The sequence below is a fragment of the Mobula birostris genome, chromosome 8 (genome assembly GCF_030028105.1).
Source record: "Mobula birostris isolate sMobBir1 chromosome 8, sMobBir1.hap1, whole genome shotgun sequence".
In the NCBI taxonomy this organism is placed as follows: Eukaryota; Metazoa; Chordata; class Chondrichthyes; order Myliobatiformes; family Myliobatidae; genus Mobula; species Mobula birostris.
This window is the reverse complement of record NC_092377.1, coordinates 137,909,699-137,928,649: the sequence shown is the minus strand read 5'-3', so window position 1 is coordinate 137,928,649 and position 18,951 is coordinate 137,909,699. Positions and strand designations below refer to the sequence as shown.

Here is an 18,951-nt window from a genome sequence, read left to right as displayed (position 1 = left end):
CTATTTTAAAACTAATAGGATATGGTCACTGGACCCAAGGTTCTTATTAACAGACACTTCCACCACTTGCCCTACCTCATTCCCCAGGAAGAGGTCAAGTGTTGCACCCTCTCTGATAGGTGCCTCTATTTCAATAAGCTTGGGCAGGCCTATGCCTGTCCAGGACCTCCACTACGGCCAAACTTGGGTTGGAGGAACCGCACCTCATATTCTGTTCAAGTTCATCCACTGTTTGTCCCCTATTACTACCACCCAGCATCATTTTTTTCCAGTAGTTCAATATCCACTCTTGCCTCTTTTACTCTTTATTCATCTGAAAAAAAATATATAATGGGATGGAAATTGATTTCTCTAACTTGTAGTAATTTCTCCCCCTCTCCTCTATTTTTCCATTACTCATCCTGGTTACCTTCTCACCTCCTGTCTTCTCAGATGTCCATCACCTCCATCTGGTTCCCCTCCTCCTTCCCTTTCTTCCATGGTCCACTGTTTTTTCCCATTAGTTTCCTTCTTTTTCAGTCCCTTACCTCTTCCACCAATCACCTCCCAACTTCATCTCCTCTCCACCCACCCAGTCTTGCTCATCACCTACCAACTTCTACTCCTTTCCCCACCTCCACATTATTCAGAACTCTGTCCCCTTCCTTTCCAATCCTGATGAAGGATTTTGGCTTGAAATCTTGACTGCTTATTAACTTCCATTGATGCTGCTTGGCTTGCTGAATTCCTTCAGCATTTTGTGTGTGTTGCTCAAGATTTCCAGCATCTGCTGAATTGGCGTTCCAGAACTGCAGTCTTGTGTTACTGTATCCATTTTATTACCCACTTTTATCAATTTCCAGAATTTCTGCTTATTCTACTTTGTGAAATGAAGACCAATAGAAATTATTGTACTGATTAAGGACAACTCCATCCAGCCGCTAGCGTGCTCTATGCTCAGTCTACAGATGCCCTCTAGTGGACAGGAATGATAGAACAATTTAGTTCACAAACACAAGAGTGAAAAGAACTGCAGGAGGAACTGAATGGGTCAAGCAGACTCTATGGAGGCAGACAGTCAACCAGCAACCATCCCCATGCTTCAACAAATGCTCCAGCAGTTTGTCTTTTTGCTCCAAGATCTGTAGTTCTTCATCATCATTTCAAAACCACAGAATATTTTAAGAATCAACCAGCCTGGGTAGTTTGACAGAAAAAGAAAATATGAAGAGATTCTGGAAAATGCGATTTTTGTCATCTTCTTGTTTCATACTATCTTCATAATCTCAATCTGTGCCAAACCACTCTACAGCAAACGAAACTTGTTTGAAGTGTGGTCACCATTTCAATGTGGAAAATGCAGTGCAAAAAGTTCCACAAAAACAACAACTTATTCCAAACTTATTGCTTTTATTTTATTCCATTTAGTTATTAAAGTTCAGATGACCATGATCCTGGGAAGATTGTTCATGCTTTTATTATGATAGCAGCATGGGGTATTTCACATGCATCTTAGAGGACACATGATCTCAAATTAGTAGCACCTTTTACAGTGCAGTGATCCCTCAACGTCAGCTGACATTATGCATCTTTTTCTTGAGTTGGAGTTGAATCCAGAAACTATGGAGTGACAGTGATCCCACTCAACCACTGATACACATCCAGATATGCATCAGACAGAAACCACATCCAAGCTGCTGAACAATCTGTACCATCATGAATTACAAATTCAACAGCTTACTGTACAGCAGTAGTCCTGGGTGAGTGCCCACCTTTTACCCAGTGTAAATTGACAAAAGTGCTACCAATATTTTTTTCCGGAACCATTCTCCACAGTATTTGTGTATTCCAATGGCCTGAGCTCAGCTGATCAAGCATTCCTCTCATGAGGTGGTATATACTCCAATCCTAGATGGACGAAGATTTCTTCTTCTGTAGCAGCTGGCAAAAATGCATTCTGAAATGTGGTAGAAAATTAACAAGCATTATGGATAATTAGTAGGAAATACATTCCTTCACTTTTATGATAGCTTATTCTAAAAACATGATATCGCCTCCTTAAATCCTAAATCCTCTGCACCATCTGCAAGGCCAAGGTCAGTATTGTGATGTCATACTCTTCACTTGCTGGGATGAGTGCAGCTTGAATGATATTCAAGATGACAAATAATCCAGGATAATTAATCACTCTTAGATGGCAACTCATCCACCCTCCTCACCCCCAGGCAGTGAATGAATCTCAGGGTAGTATATGGTGACATATACGCACTTTGATAATAAATTTATTTTGAACCCTCACACAGTGGCTGTATCATGTACCTTTAACAGAACACACTGCAGTCACTCACCCAGACAAGGATCCCCTAACTCCACGGCCCTTATCACCACGATGGATGAGGATGAGGACAACAGACATAGGGTAACACCATCATCTGCAACCTCCACTCCAAGTTGTACAATGTTGCCACTTAGACACAGATTTCTGCTCCTTCACTTTCACCTGAGCTAAATCCTGGCAACTCCCGGCCCGAGAACTGAGAAGGCATTTTTCACCAGAAGGACGGCTCATCACCACCTTCTGAATTAGGGGTAGACAACAAACTCCTGTTTAAAAAAGGGAAGCAAAAACAAGCCAGGAAATTACAGGCCAGTGGGTCTGAAATCAGCGGTGGATAAATTACTGGAGGGAATTCTGAGGGTAAGGATCTACCAGCATTTAGCGAGACAGGATTGGATTCAGGACAGTCAGCATTGCTTTGTGAATGGGAAGTCATACCCAATAAATCTAAAGGAGTTCATTCAGGGGGAAAACAAAGAGGGTAGATCAGGGTAGGGTAGTGGACGCTGTCTATATTGACTTCAGTAAGGCTTTTGGCATGTTCCCTCATGGAGGCTAGGCTGAAAGGGGAGATTGCATGGGTTTTGGGGGAATTATTGGACTGGATTCATAATTAGCTCAGTGGGAGCTAGCAGAGGCGATGTTTAAGAGTTGCTTCTCGGACTGGAGGCCTGTGTCTCATGGTATACAAGTGAGTTACAAGGAGAGATTGTGTAGACAAGGACTTTATTCCCTGGAACATCGGAGATTAAAGGCTGGCCTGACAGAGGTATATAAGATCATGAGGACCACAGACAGGATTAAAGCAGAAAGTCATTTTTCAGGAAGGGGGTTATAAACAAGACCAGCAGCAAGAGATTTAAAAAGGACAAAGGGAATAGTGGCATGTATTTGGAATGGGGTGACGGTGGCGTGTATTCGGAATGGGGTGACGGTGGCGTGTATTCGGAATGGGGTGACGGTGGCGTGTATTCGGAATGAGCTGTCCGTGGCGTGTATATGGAATGGGGTGACGGTGGCGTGTATTCGGAATGAGCTGTCCGTGGCGTGTATTCGGAATGAGCTGTCCGTGGCGTGTATTCGGAATGGGGTGATGGTGGCGTGTATTTGGAATGGGGTGATGGTGGCGTGTATTTGGAATGAGTGTTTGGAGGTGACAGTGGTGTGTATTTGGAATGAGTTGTCAGTGAAAATGGTGGGTTGTTTTTGGAATGAGCTGCCAGTGGGCACCTTAGCAACATTTAAAGTCCACTGGACTGGTACATGGAAAGGGGAGGTGAACAAGTTATCGGCCAGCTGAGGGCACATGGGACTCGTTTTCTAGGCAACACAGTGGGCATGGCTGAACTCAGCTAATGGTATGATTTTAAATACTGTCCTTTCCAGCAATGCCCAACCCTGAAAAATTAATTTAAAAATGTGCTGACATACTACTGCATTGTACAATGCTCACGTGAAGGAACTCAAAGTCTTGTTTCATTTGGATAATTTTGTGGTTTAATTAATCATGTGGAAATGCTGTGCTATTGTTTTAACTTGACACAGTAGCTACCATTCAGCTCACTGAGTCATCAATACCACTCATTTTCCTATAATGCTCTCTCCCTTTGATTCCTTTACCATTTATTTTCACTAGCAATAATCCACAGCAACAAGTAACCTTGTCCTACATTAGGAAATCTAAATAAATATCCATGGAAAACCATGGGGCCATAAGGAGAACACGGCAGCGGTGACCACACACACACACACTCTCACACACTCACTCCAGATCACATTGGAGCCAGGAGGCAGCAGCATTAACTGCCGCACCACCTGTGCTGCCCAAGAATAATGTTAACATTAGAAATGGGGAAGTGGTGCCACCGTACAGTGAGGATATCAGCACAATCTCAATGGTGCTTAGAATCAGACCACACAGCACCAGGCCATACAATTCATCCTGCCGACTGTGCGACACAGTTACAGTCAGCACTTCAGACTGCCAGGTGGATTCCCTTCCTTTAATACTGTTCAGCAGACTGAGAGGGAAGTTTCGATTACTTCCTACCTGCTCAATGTCAAACAAAGAATGGCTGCTCAGACTCATGTTCTTCAAACGCTTGGCGTATCTGCGTAGGTCTCGTTCAAAGAGCTGCAAGACAAAGAACAAGCCACTTGCATCCAAAATGGGCCGATTTCTCCGTGCAATTCAGTGGAACAGAGTAAATCAGTTTCACTGCATTTCCAGACTATGCAGTCTAACCAGTTACCCATCTTCCTTCAACTTCTGCTTGTGTAGAATCCTGGCTTTACCCAAATAACTTCCCGCTCCAAAATAAAGCCTGCTCACTAACATGGACTTACCCCTTACAGGAGAGGAGCATTTTATGTTCAATTGGAAACTCCTGGATGTGGTGCTGTCCCTCACTCCAGGGTGCTGGCATGAAAGGTAATTTCCTATTATTCCAGCTAAAATTGGTTAACTTGTTGTAAGTTGGGACCTTCCTGCTCCGGGAGGGTTCAGTTACTCTGGGTTAAGAGCTACAGTGCTGCTGAGCTACAAATTCTAACAATTCCATGTATTATTACATGGAGAAAATTCAGAAGCTGCAGATGCTGGAAATCTGAGCATACTGCAAATGCTGGAAGAACTTCAATTCTGATGAGGATTTCTGACCTGTTACTATCACCACCCACAGATGCTGCCTGACTTGCTGAGTGTTTCAGCATTTTTCTTTTCTTTTTAAGTCAAACATGTTTTTTTTTTTACCCAGCTTTAAAGTTAAACATAGATCCAAATAAAATATTTTCTTTGAAACTTTGAGGTCATTGATCTGTTGTCTGAACTGTTTTGATCAACAGAAGTTCAATCTTAGTATTCCCATTTAACATGGGAAAAGTTAAACCCCTCAGTACTGGAGGAGAACGTACTGTTTCTAACTCTGATTTCCAATTCATACATAGCCAGTCTTGTGAAGGTGATCATAAATGTTAAGCAATAGTAGTACTATTATTTAACAGTCCACCAATATTTGATTGTAGTCTACAATGATACACTTTTCTCACCAGAATGGGGATGATCAATTAATTCCTCACACCTCCCTCCCCACCCCCATCCATGAACCACACCTGGAGACAACATTGCGATTAATTTGCGAATGAAGAACAAACCTCCCTCGGCTGTTGTGAAGGAAATGGCCCTGTTTTATAGGGAGAAGACGCTGTAGTTTTGATCAGGAGCCGCAAGGTTCATCACACTTCCTTTTAAAGAAAACAGCTGTGCAGACTATATACTGTGAATCCCACCAGACGTCTCACCCATTAGTTCCCGTCTCCAGTTCATTGGCAAACCACAGTGGAGTCAACAGACACTTTCAATACGGACAGGAAGAACAAAAGCAAACAGTAACAATGATTGAAGCAGGACAAAGGAGCCAGAAGAACATTTCTGTATTAGGTGTACAAAGGTGACGAGAAGGAAAAATGCACTATCATGGGAACTCTTTGATCATAATCAAAAGGGAAGGATATTTTGTCAATCTAGCTCTCCATACCGGGTCACCAGGTTGGCCAAGATTTCTCATGGCTTGTACATCGGTGCACCGTACTCAGTCTTCCACCTTCAAAAGCTGGTGCCTCAAGAAGCAGTTTCCAACACAGAAGACCCTTACCACCATGGACATGTCTTCCTCTCTTTACTACCATCAGGGAAGTGGTACAGGAGCCTGAGACCCACACTCAATGTTTCAGGAACAGCTCCTTCCCCCTACGCTGTCAGATGTCTGAATGGTCCATCAACCCATGAGCTCTACTTTGCTATTCCATTTCTGCATCATTTATTATTGTAACTTTATCGTAGTTCCTTAAGCCTTGCCGTAAAATAACAAATTTCACGACATACAGTACGTCAATGATTCTTTCCAGTTGGAATGTGCCCTCCTATAGCTTCGTCTGACATTGTGTGTCATATCCAACACTTTGGTCTATCAGAGTCAATCATGTAACCACATGGCAATGTACCAGGTTCAAGGACTAGTACCCGTTCTCATACCAGTACTTGTCAGATTACACCATCGCCCACACTGTGGCAAGTAGAGATGACTGCTATGCTGATCGCTGTCTAATCTGCTGACTTCTATAAAGACATCAGTATCGACAGAAAACCAGTGTCAAAGTCAGAGGATCCTGCACAGGCGGCTCTTCTCAGCCAGCACCTCACAGGCAATCCATGGCCTCTCTGCTAACAGAAGATCCAGAACATCCATAACATAGGCGCTGCCTTGAAGTGCATCATAATGCGCGCCTGGGAAAAGGCACATAGTGTATAACAAAGAGCCGGCTTGATGAAAATGACCAAGTGAGTAGGGTTTATGTATTGGAAGTTCCATTGTACAAGAGAAACAGCTCTAACAGCACCTTACAGCTGAGGGTGGGAGCTCTCAAACTGGAGAACTAGAAGCACTACAAGCAATACTGAGGAGAGCAGGTGACACTTAGATAGGTCCAATGTCACTGTACAAACACTATTACACAGTCGGTCACTAAGCATCTTCAACTAAACAGACTAGAAATCTAACAGTAGAAGAAATTTTTAAAAATAAATGACATAGAAAATGAGAAAAATGAATTGACAAGACTTTTAAGTTAAAACCTTCTGATTCCTTTTCAAACGCTAATATTTGTCACAATATTGATGAAGGGTCTTCATCCTGAAATGTTAACTCCCTTCCTCTTTCTACCAGTGCCTGAACAGCCTTCATCAATATTCTGACAAAGTTAAGGTTTTAATTTAAAAGTCTGTCAATTCTGACAGTGGTAATTGTTCCAAAATGTTCTTTTAGGTATTGATCAATCTAAAAGAATTTTTGTTTATATTGTCCAAATTAAACTGTTCCATCTTATACTTACCCTTGAACCTGTCCATCCCAACAAGGCATAAGCATACTGACTGTAGGGAACAACAACCAAGTCCACTCTCACAGCCTTCCGGTCTTTATTGCACGCTGCAGCCACCATCACCTGTTGAGCAGCCTCTTTATGGTCAGCAAGACCAATTCCCTGTGTCTCGTCTCCAGCCAAAGAGTCAGAGTTCCTCAGGTTCTTAGATTCTAAATTATTTACCAACTCTTTCTTCAGCCCGAAGATAGAAAGACATTTTTCAAAGTGATCAAAGATCTCAGGCTCCTTGCTTCTCTCTTTGTGACTGCTGCCTGTGATGTCACCATACAATATAAGACCCTGAAATAATTGCAAAACAGAATGTAAGGTTTTGTTAGATCTTTACCATGGAGAACATTTGGCTTAGTCATTAAAAACATTGCTGTCACAAAACAAAAACACTTCCTAAACTGTCAGTAATGCTTAAAGAACACTTTCATAATAAACTTTGCCTTACAAGGTATTGCTACAAATCTTCCAAAACAAATCTTAATGCTAAATTATAGACAAGCACACAAGAAATATTAAAAATCAAGGCGTCAACAATATGGTGACAAGATATACAGGTATTTTCTGATTTACAAACCTACCCTTTACAAACGTTCACTGAAGCACCCACAACTTTCTGGATACATGTCTTCAATTTACAAATCTGTTCCTTGCTACCCTGAAAATAGTATGCCGATCTGTCGGCTGGAATACACAGCACAAAAATGTAATCGTTTTTTTTTAGCTACGATTTGATGAATAACTTCTAAACATGCAGAATAAAGAAAGATAAAGCTGATCAAAAATTAGGAGGTGGATAGGAATAAAATTACATTCCCACCTAGTTACTACTCTAAATGATGAAGGTTCAGTGATATTATCTAGTCACACCAAGGCAGAAAGCATCAAGGAAATAAAACAAAAATGAGAAGTACTCAAGGACTAATCTGAGGTCTAACTTTCCACAAATTAACCTTCCCAACTAAAACATGCTCCCATAGGGACTTCAAGGAGAATGAGAGGATTAATAATCTGTGACAGAATTTTATAACTGCCTCTCTCTTTTAGCTTTGACCTCCCTCAGCCTTAAGACTTTCATCTTACTTCTCAGCATGCTTTCTTTGAGCTTTGGGACTATCGTTTGTCACAGAGTTTTGAATCTCACCCTCATAAATCCAGCTAATGCACATCACAATGGTTTGATACGGTTCTAAGGCAAGGTGGTTTAAGTCAAAGTTATCTCTTGAAACATCCAGGAAGGAGGGTGTCTACTTGAAAATCCCTGCTTGTCAACCTTGTGCCACCCCCAACATCAAGGCAATCTCGAGCAAGTGCTCACAACCCATTGGCACAAGGGATATTAACATCTTACCCTGTGTTCTTTGTTTTTTTTTTGGACATTACCAATATTAGTAAAATATAACTGTCATACCTCGGTGGTCATCCAATTCACCACTTGGCAAAGAAGACCCTCTTCTTTGCCTTCTTCTGGATGGGTTATGAGAAGGTCAACATCATGGCCTATCTCTTTCTCCCTGATGAATGCAATTGAACACAAACCACTTAGAAAAGTGAAAGGCATTTCAAGAACAATATACCATTTCTTTCTATGAAGGAATTTTTAAAATATCAGTTTTTAAAAAAAGGGGTTATTTCAAATATTTCTTTAGAATGGGATCAATGAAGTGAGCCCAGCCCAAATGTTGCTAATTGAAATTCTGCCAGCGATGAACACTCCTTGTGATAATTCAGATTTAATTTTCCTCACAGCTGTATTTACTCCAGTTTCCTAATTGTACCAACACAGATTAATCTGAAACGTATTAGATCCGATACATTTGCTACACTTATTCAACCTTTCTACCTTCCTGGGGCCGAGGACGTTGCCACAATATGCAATTATCAAAGAGGAAATTGCAATGATTTTATAAAACACTAAACAAATACATGTATTTATTTTTGGGGATCAGTAAGAAGCAAACACATAGACTAGAGCAAGGAGGACACAACATTTATTAGTGTTTCTGAATCTAGATATTATTTGTCTTCTGCAAAGTACGTCTGCAGGCATTGACATTGTGATGCATTCTTTGGCTGAAATCCTCTTTACTGTAAATTAATGTACTTAAAGTAGTGGTTATTTACAAGAGTGCCAAGGTTGCAAATAATAGCACTCTAGCAAATGGTAAAAAGGAAATGCGATGATGGGAGAAAACTATCAAAAAGCTGTACTGAATGTAGCTATAACACACAGATAAACTGGATAACACCGTGGCTAAAATTAGGGCTGGCCACAAAATGGACAGTTAACAAAATCTAAAGCAGTAGCTCAAAGCATTTCTGATTCATTTTTTTTCCCCATTTTCCCCAGTCCATCACCTGGATCTAACTGAAAGTTTAGTATTCAGGTTTAGTACTGCTTCTCATTTAGGTTGAGACTTCTACTGGATGGACAAGAGCTTGTGAATTTATCTTTAAATACTATTTTATGACCTTCAGTTTCATTGTATTGTGCATGCAACTTGTGCAATGTGCACAACACAACTATTTCTTTACAAAGTAAACTGCTGTACTACATCTCTTCCTATTAAAAGTCCCAGTCTGAAAGATAAGAAGGTATCAACCAGCATTATCTAAAATTTGGCGCCCAGCACACAATCCAAGGATTTGTGCAGTTTCCACCATTTTGCTCCTAACAGAGATAACAGGTAACAATAATATATTTTGCGTCAAATAAACCAATGTTAACCAAACAAGGGCAATTGATTTTCCTCATTCTTACTGCTCTTTACTGAAAGGGCAAGTCAAAGGAAGCCACAATGTTCTAACCTTCGAAAACCACCAGCTAACGTTACAACTGCAGTAGGTAGAAATTTGTGCACAGCCCTTTCCACGATTTGTTTGATCAGATCTGCCTCTGTCCTTGTAACTGGTACATTAAGATCATTGTGATATAAGAGGCCTATAAAAGAAAAGAGATTTTCCAGTTTAAAACAAGGCAGCTATTTGGAATGTTTTGAAATACCATCTAGTTAAAACAGCTCCTCTATTATCTCATTGCCTGAAGGACACTTTGCTCCAAGGCTGTCTGTCCAGTTTCTGTTCATGTTACGTTTAGCACAAGTTTCAGCACCAATGCATGACGTACATTATTTTAGCAGAACAACACTTCAGGTTAAAGGACAAAAACACAAGTTATTAAGTCCCTCCCCCCCCCTTTAATACTTGCACATTACACATAATCTGCCCAAATACTCAGTTTTAATCTAATGCAGCCTTACAATGTTCTGAGATGCCTGTCTTCTTTCAGCTTTGGCTTTACTCACTGGCATCTGTGACTCCAGTTAGGTCCTAAAACTTGGGACATAGTGCAAATATTGCTATCAGCTGGTCCTGGTCAAGCTATGTATATGTTAAGGCCAAAAAAGCACATCAGCACCTCTTCTTCCCTAGAAGGACAAGAAAATTCAGCATGCCCCCGATGACCTGCACCAATTTTTATTATTTTTTTTTTATACAGGTGCTCCAGAGGATGCATCCTACCTGGACATATCACAGTTTGGTATGGCAATTTCTCTGCCCATGAGTGCAGAGTGTTGTGAAACATAGTCCAGACCTTTGCGCAAACCAGTCTCCCCTCCACTGACTCTGTCTACACTTTCCGCTGCCTCAGAAGAGCAGCCAACATAATTGATGACCCCAGCCAGGATATTCTTTCTTCTCCATCCTTCCATTGGACAGCAGATACAGAAATTTGGGAATAGGTACCACCAAGTTTAAGGATGGCCTCTGCCCTGTTGGTATAAGACTCCAGAATAGTTTTATAAACCTCTGTGAAACTCCCCTCAGTCTCCTGCATACCAAGAAGTAAAGGCCCAGTCTGTCTCACCTCTTTCTGCATTCAGTCCCTCGAGTCCTGGTAATATCCTTGTTAATCTTTTTAAGCACTCTTTCCAGTCTAATCACATCCTTCTTATCTTAGAGGAAATTCAGCCGAGCTGTAATGATGATATCCAAAGTCCTATCCCAACCTTCTTCTCAATTTCTTTTCCATATATGTTATCAACTTTACCTCTCCAGGAATTTCAATGACTTACCAACTGTGAGATATATCAGTACCGTCAAAAACTTTCTCTGGGAATATTCTTTTGATCAAACAGCCCTTACAATAAAGTGCAAACCATAACCACAGAGATTTACTTATAAAACTATAAACTGGCTCCCATTTCTTTCAATACTCTTTCAGCAACAATAAAATATTGTTACAAAAGTTATGCGTTTATGCAACAACATTTAAAAACGTAAATAGCGACTTGGGAGACCAAGTGCAGAATAGCCCAAAGGTTCCTTTGCAGGTTAAGTCAGTAGCAAGGAAGGCAAATATGATGTTAGTGTTCATTTCTAGAGCAGTAGAATATAAAAGCCAGGAGGAGGCTTTACAAGGTATTGGTCAAACCTCACTTGAAGTATTGTTAAGTAGTTTTGAGCACCCTATCTAAGAAAGGATGCACTGGTGTTGCAGAGAATTCAGGAGGTTTACAAAAGTGATCTCTGGAATGAAAGGGTTAATGCATGAAGAGTGATGGTTCTGGACCCGTACTCGCTGAAGTTTAGAAGAATGAGGGGGCATCTACCAAATTTTGAAAGAGCTAGAGGGAGTGAACATGGAAAGGATGTTTCCAGAACCAGAGAGTACAGCCTCAAAGTAAAAGGACGCCCCTTTGGAACAGAGATGAGGAGGAATTTCTTTAGCCAGAGTGTGGTGAATGTGTGGAATTCATTGCCAGAGGGTTGTGGAGGCCAGGTTATTGGCACATTTAAAGTGAAGGTTGGTAGGTCTGGATTAGTAAGTGTGTCATAGATTATGGGGTTATGGGGAGAAGGGAGGAGAATGGGTTGAAAAAAGAAAAAAAAAAAAATCAGCCATGATTGAAAGGCAGAGCTGTTGATATGTCAAGTGACCAAATTCTGCTCTTATGTACATGATCTAAAGTATTTTATCCATATTTTTTCTTGCCTGCTTCCTGTTCCCTTGTAAGTTTTACATCTGATGCTCTCAATTCATCTAGTGTTCGTAGACCTTCTCTGTACCACTTATCAGCTGTCTTCACGCCAACGCCAAAAATACTGGTGAATCGCTAGAGGACCAGAAACAAGTATTACACATCATGGCAACCCGTTACTGCCTTGGTGTTTACAGAAGCTCCTGTCCAATAGATTGTTATTTGCACTTAAGTAATTAACTTCATTTATCTTACTACTTTACAGCCAAATAAGTGCATTTTAGGTTTTGTCACTGTAGTAATTCATGAAATCTGGCAGACAATTTCTGCACAGCAAACATCCACAATGTGGATTATGTTCATTTATTGAATATCTTGATTGAACAATAAATATTGGCCAAGACATTATGACTATCTTTACTACTCTTCTTTAAAATACAGCCAATTGATCAATTCCATCCATTACTTAAGAGTAGCTGGACATTGGATTAACATCTCATTAGGCACCTCCTCCAACATTGCAACAATCCTTCACTAATTCACGAGTGTACCACTTGGATATAGTATTGGGCAGATCTGGGTTGTTTTCTCTGAAATGGCAGAGGCAGAGGGGAGATCTAGGAGACAACTGGTATCATTTTTTTAAACCAGGGTTGAAAAGTCTAATCAGAGAGGATACATTTAAGGAGAGAAGTGGCACATTCAAAGAAGATGTGTGGGCAAGTTTTGGTTTTATGCACAGTGTTGGGTGCCTGGAATGCACTGCCAGGGGTGGTGATGGAGCCAAGTACTTTAGAAGGTTTCAAGAGGCTTGTTGATAGGCAAATGAATGTGCAGGAAATGGAAGGATGTGGACATTGTGTAGGCAGAAGAGATTAATTTAGTAGGATATTTGATTACTAATGTGGTAAGTAATCAAATTAGTTTGGCACAACGTTGCAGGCAGAAGTGCCTGTTCATGTGATGTACTGTTCCACATTCAGTGTTGCAGTGACAATGGGAAGTGCCTGCATGAACTTACGGAAGCTACATATATCAAAGTTAGTTTAAAATTTTCCTGTACAGTACAAATACTAATTTATAATTGTAACATTTTAAAACCAGATATCATTTAAAATTTATTATTGTAACCTCCTGATCATCTTCCAAGTGAGAAGCTGAATTACTGTCTTGGCTGGAACCTTTGAGAACGTTGAGTCTTACCTTGGTTTTTCAAAAACCGATTGATGTTAATTATTTTAAATTCAAATCTTTTCCCTTCTGTCTAAACATACAAACAAATATCCTAGGAATGGTCGTGGCACCATGTTGTTATTAATTTACTAATTTTTTCCGAAGTGTTCCTCACACATTATTGAGCCCCATCATTCAAACTGTCTACATATTTATGACAGAACATTTATTACTCTGAGGCTTACCTTTAGAGTTTGATATCTCTCATTCCGGAGTAAATTCTCAACTTCACTACAAGTTCCATCTTCAAGGATTTCCTGCAGCAAAGAATAGGGAGACTTGTCTTTCATTTCTTACAATAAATACCAATTCTGACATTTTCTAATCCTGTTTTTACCCCCGGGAAAGTATTATGTTTTTGTCCAACAACATTATTAAATAGTAGTGATACAAATACAGCACAACATAATAAGCAGTTATTCTACTGGATAGCCAAGGAACAATCTGACCACAGGAATAGCGTCATGCCATTACCTTAATCACCTTCCTGGAATGGACCCCAAGATTGGGAATACCTTGGAGATCCTCCATTGTGGTTACAGTGTATGGCAAAGACTTTAGAATTGAAGACGCTCTTGAGAATGCCAAGTTTCGTGCTTCACTCTCATTTAATTCTGCACTTTCAGCCAATACCTTCAATGCTTCCTAAGAATAAAGACAAAATTTGCCTTTAAAACTATTTAAACAAGTCTGTTCCGGTATATGCTTTCCCATATAGCCATTTCTGGTTTAACGGAACTTTACTTAAATACACTCAGATCTCATGTTTTTCATTACATATAGTTTGAATCAAGAATTCTCTCTTTTCCACTGTCAATCATCACATGAACGCAGATTGCAAGTGTAATTAGAGTAAAGAGCTGAGTTGTCACTGTCAGGCTGTGACTTTGTTCTGAACAGGTCCATGCACTTTACACATACATTTTCTTAAAGTGTCAAACACCGAACATGAGCCGCACCTCTATTTGAGGAATGATCAGCTCACAAATAATTCCCTATTTTTCATTACAACCCATGTGTTTCACTTTTGAGATTTGTGGTGACAGTGGGCAGAATTGTTCATTACCGTAAACAGTCTGTTTTTATTCTTTAGTGTTGTCCTTCTTTGACAGGCATATGATGAAATAGACACTTCAGTGACTGCAACTGAATCTTTTGTCACCTAAGGATTAAATATAATTAGCAAACAATCAACAAACTCTCCTACAGAAGAAAAAACTTTCAAAACAGAAACCAGAATAATCACTAATCAAAAGCAAAACTTGACAAGCTTGCAAACAGTAGTCTGAACTTTTCCAAGTAACTTTGTTAATCTTTTTCTTAGGCAAATTAGGTGCATTATAAACCAGGCAATGGTTGACGACTAAGCAGGATATTCATCTTAAATTAAAAACAGAAGATACTAAACTCTGGGACCACTGTCCAAATAGATGGCTCTGGGTGGAAAGGGTTAGAATGATTAGCGATGATATTAATGTCCAATCTTTCACAGTGGCTTACAGTTCCCCAGTTCTTCAATCTTGTTGTCTTGAGCAATGACAGTAAAGTTCCATTCTATTCTTAGGCATTGATTTTGGTTTTGTTATACAATGACATTTCAGTCCAAAATTGAAAATGGAGCTTGGTATTCTCCAGACTTTGCTGAATAGTGTGCTTGAGCACTAAAAAGGAGCCAGGAGGTGAACTCAAGAAGGGACTTGGAAGGGCTAGAAGGTGTCATGAAAAGTCCTTGACAAGTAGGATTAAAGAGAATTACCAGTTCTACACACACACACACACATCAAGAGCAAGAGGATAACTAGGGAGAAAGTAGGACTGTTCAAAGTTCAAAGTAAATTTGTTATCAAAGTTGGTATACCATATAGAATCTTGAGATTCATCTTCTTGCAGGCAGCCACAAAACAAAACACAATAGAAGTCATTTAAAAAAACCCCACACGACAAAAACCATCAAACACCCAGTTTGTGAAAAAAAGAACAAATCATGCAAACAATATGTAAACAAATAACACAGAGCATGAACTGCAATCTCTGAAATTAAGTCCATAGCCAGCACTGCAGCTGGTCCAGCAGCTCGATGGCGGCAGGCCACAGCCATGGAGCCAGTAAAACCTCTCGGAGTAGTGAGCTGAACACCAGTTCGACCTTTGGCCTCAATGCCTTGATTTTTTTAAAAAATCAGACTCTGTGCTTAAATCACATAAGCAGTTTGTTTCTTGTCTCGTCGCTTTGATTCAGCTTGAGGTTTCAATCTAGCCCCCAAGTCCGCTCAAGCAACAGCTCCATAGTTGTACCTGCGTTCTGGATGCCACAAAAATGCCAGGTTGTACAGACGGTTCAAAAAGCACAACTCCCAAAGGGAAATTACAGGCTGTTGATTGCAGCAATTGTAGTCCAGAGAAAGTATAATTAATAGAATAGTTAGTAGTTTTGTTTGCTGTCCACAAAATGTCACCATGCCTCGCAAGCACCATCATAAATGGATAAAGGAGGGAACTTGTGCTTGGAGCAGAGGATGTGCGTGAGGTCTTAAATGAGTACTTTGCATTGGTATTTATAGAGAAAAATGATGTAAAGGATAGTGAGATCAGAATGGAATAGGGTATTCAACATTAGGAGTTAGTGTCAGGTCTCTTGAAGAACATTAAAGTGGAAAAGTCCCCAGAACCTGACAGCAAATATCCCAGGTGAGAAGTGAGAAATGAGATTGTTGAGGCCTTGGCCAAGATCACTGTATCTTCACTAGTCACAGTTGTGGTGTCAGAGAACTAGTGAGTAGCTAATGTTGCTTCTTTGTTCAAGAAGAGAAATGAGGATAATCCTGGAAATTATGGACTGGCGAGTCTCATATCAGTAGTAAGAAAATTCATGGAAAAGATACTTAGGACAGGACTTCTGAGCCTTTGGAAGAAACATGGTCTAACTAGGACAATCATGGCTTTGTGTGGAATTGTTCATGTCTGACTAACTTGAATGAGTTTTGAGAGGGTGACAAAGGTGATTGACAAAAATTGAGCTGAGGATGTTGTATACATGTAGTTTAGAAAGGCATTCAACAAGGTCCCACATGGTAGGCTCATCCAAAAAATAAGGATGCATGGGACCATGGTGAACTGGCTGATTGGATCCAAAGTTGACGGATCCAAAGTTGACTTACCCATAGAATACGGAGTGCAGTGATGTATGGGCCTTACGCTGGATGGAGGTCTGTGTCTCGTGGTACTTCACAGGGGTCTGTACTGTGACCTCTGTTGTTTAACATACAAATAATTTGGATGAAAATGTGCTAGGGTGGGTGAATAAGTTTGTAGATAACACAAAAATATATGTTGTGGATTGCATAGAAGATTGCCAATAGATTTAACAGAATATGGATCAGTTGCAGATATGGGCAGAGAGCAGAAGATAGAGTTTAATCCAGGCAAGTGTGAGGTGCTGCACATTGGGAGAGCCAACGTAATGGGAGAGTACAGACAATGCGAATGAACCCCGAGTCTTGGGGTCCTGGTGTGCAGCCACTCCTAAGAGTGCATGCACAGTTGATAGGGTGATACTGAAGGCATATGCCATGCTTACTTTCATTACTTGGGGGAGGGACGAGGTAGCTCTCACTGCCAACCAGCAGGGGTCTTGTTGGCAAGTTCCGTCAAATAAGTTAACAGTCTGCTTGGAAAACAGGATCTACAGTGTCTTTCTCCTGCTGTGCCTGTAATACATCCCCCACTGACCAGGTCTGATGGACTTGTAGTCAGAAGTATTTTTCTGCAGAAACATTTCTATGAAAGACAAAACGTGCAGCCAGATAGAACTGAATAAAATACGTTTTTTTTAAAAGAGATGCCACCCTTAACAGGCCCTGCTGGTCCAGCAAGCCTGCACCATACAGTTACACAGATTTGACCAATTAATCTAATAACCCATGTATCTTTGGAACTTGAGAGGAAACTGGAGCACCTAGTCACAGGGAGAACGTATAAACTCCTGGCAGACATTGGCAGGAATCGAACCCCAGTCGCTGGTGCTGTAAAGCGATGCAGTAACCACTACTCCACGGCTGCAACAACAAGGCCAGGTCCACCCTTCATAACACCAGGGACAAAGAGAAACAGAAATACCCAAACATCACCACGCACAGCCTGATGCAGCCACACGTCAGGATAGATAGGGGCTATTCCAGATGTTTTTATCCACTTTTTCTCAAGACTTGTGCATCATGGACACACTAACCTGGATCTCCACATGAAACAGAAGACTGTCACAGCAGAGGTGGTGAGGATGGGCCACATATGCGCCATCTACAGCAACACTGAGAGCACCGTGCAGCTGATTACCAGGATCTCACCCATTGAGGGGGACAAGTTTTATTTTACCTTGGCAATCCAGCTAATTCTTGTTACACATCCAGTTCTCCAAACCAAATTTCGAGCACCTTCAGATAGTCACACTAGATGATGAAGTAAACAGAGGTTGGGCCAATTACCACAGAACACGTCCTCATTCTTGCTATGTTGACCCTGGCAAGAAGCCAGTTAAAACTGGTTGTAGATACTGATCAAGTTGCAGAACAACCACAAGTCTGGACAGAAGACTGTGATGTCATCCATGTTTTGGATGGTTTAATCCGAGTGCCCCTGCTCCTCCTGCAAAAGGATCAATATAACAAACAAGACAGAAGAGTGGACAAGCCTGCTGGTCTCCAGCTTTGATGAGAAGCTATGTTTTTCAGTGTTGGCACGTGGCCAAGTGGTTAAAGCATCAGTCTAGTGAGCTGAAGGTTGCTAGTTCGAGCCTCAGCTAAGGCAGCGCGTTGTGTCCTTGAGTAAGGCACTTAACCACACATTGCTCTGCATTGACATTGGTGCCAAGCTGTATCAGCCCTAGTGCCCTTCCCTTGGACAACATCGGTGGCGTGGAGAGGGGAGACTTGCAGCATGGGCAACTGCCAGTCTTCCATACAACCTTGCCCTGGAAACCTTCCAAGAAGCAAATCCATGGTCTCATGAGACTAAGGGATGCCTATATATTTCCCATCATTCTACACTACCAACATCTACAGTACCTAGAGCAGTTGGATCCCTAATTCCTTTCACAAAGTCCATTTGAAAAGCATATCCATCACATATGTGTGCAACATTCTGTCAGTCTTCCCCTAGTCCAAGCTCACCAGCAAATGTCTACTTCCCTGTCCTACATATTGGCTATCGCATTGTTTAGCAATACAAGGATGTCAGAAAATTTCCAGCCAATACAGCACAGGCTTTGTCTGGGTAGATCACCTGATTCAGAACAAACAATCTGATTGGCAATGACCTTGGAAAGGATCTTGTAAGGCACATTCAACAGGGTCTCCAATTCTAGATGTCTGTCTTCTCCCCCTTCTGTTTATAGATGAATGTCATAATGCCCTTTCTCATGGATTCTGACTTGCTGCCAGATAGATCCATTGCATGGTTCATTTTTAGCGAGTCTGGGGTCAGTCAGTCCCACAGA

General features: G+C 41.0%; 1 protein-coding gene across 3 annotated transcripts in view; it reads right to left on the bottom strand.

The window, feature by feature from the left end:
• Positions 1 to 1,369: 1,369 nt before the first annotated feature.
• The window catches only part of polm (polymerase (DNA directed), mu), a 29,657-nt gene continuing 12,075 nt past the window's right edge, over positions 1,370 to 18,951 (bottom strand). The window contains exons 4-12 of one of the 3 annotated variants that reach the window (XM_072266398.1): positions 14,528 to 14,623; positions 13,936 to 14,106; positions 13,647 to 13,718; positions 12,243 to 12,363; positions 10,055 to 10,187; positions 8,658 to 8,760; positions 7,208 to 7,537; positions 4,368 to 4,451; positions 1,370 to 1,936 (exon numbers count right to left, since the gene is read on the bottom strand). In XM_072266398.1, the coding sequence (XP_072122499.1) occupies positions 1,850 to 1,936; positions 4,368 to 4,451; positions 7,208 to 7,537; positions 8,658 to 8,760; positions 10,055 to 10,187; positions 12,243 to 12,363; positions 13,647 to 13,718; positions 13,936 to 14,106; positions 14,528 to 14,623 (1,197 nt within the window). In that variant the 3' untranslated portion in view covers positions 1,370 to 1,849. The remainder of the gene's footprint in view (positions 1,937 to 4,367; positions 4,452 to 7,207; positions 7,538 to 8,657; positions 8,761 to 10,054; positions 10,188 to 12,242; positions 12,364 to 13,646; positions 13,719 to 13,935; positions 14,107 to 14,527; positions 14,624 to 18,951) is intronic. The other 2 variants (XM_072266400.1, XM_072266399.1) reach the window with 2 other exon arrangements.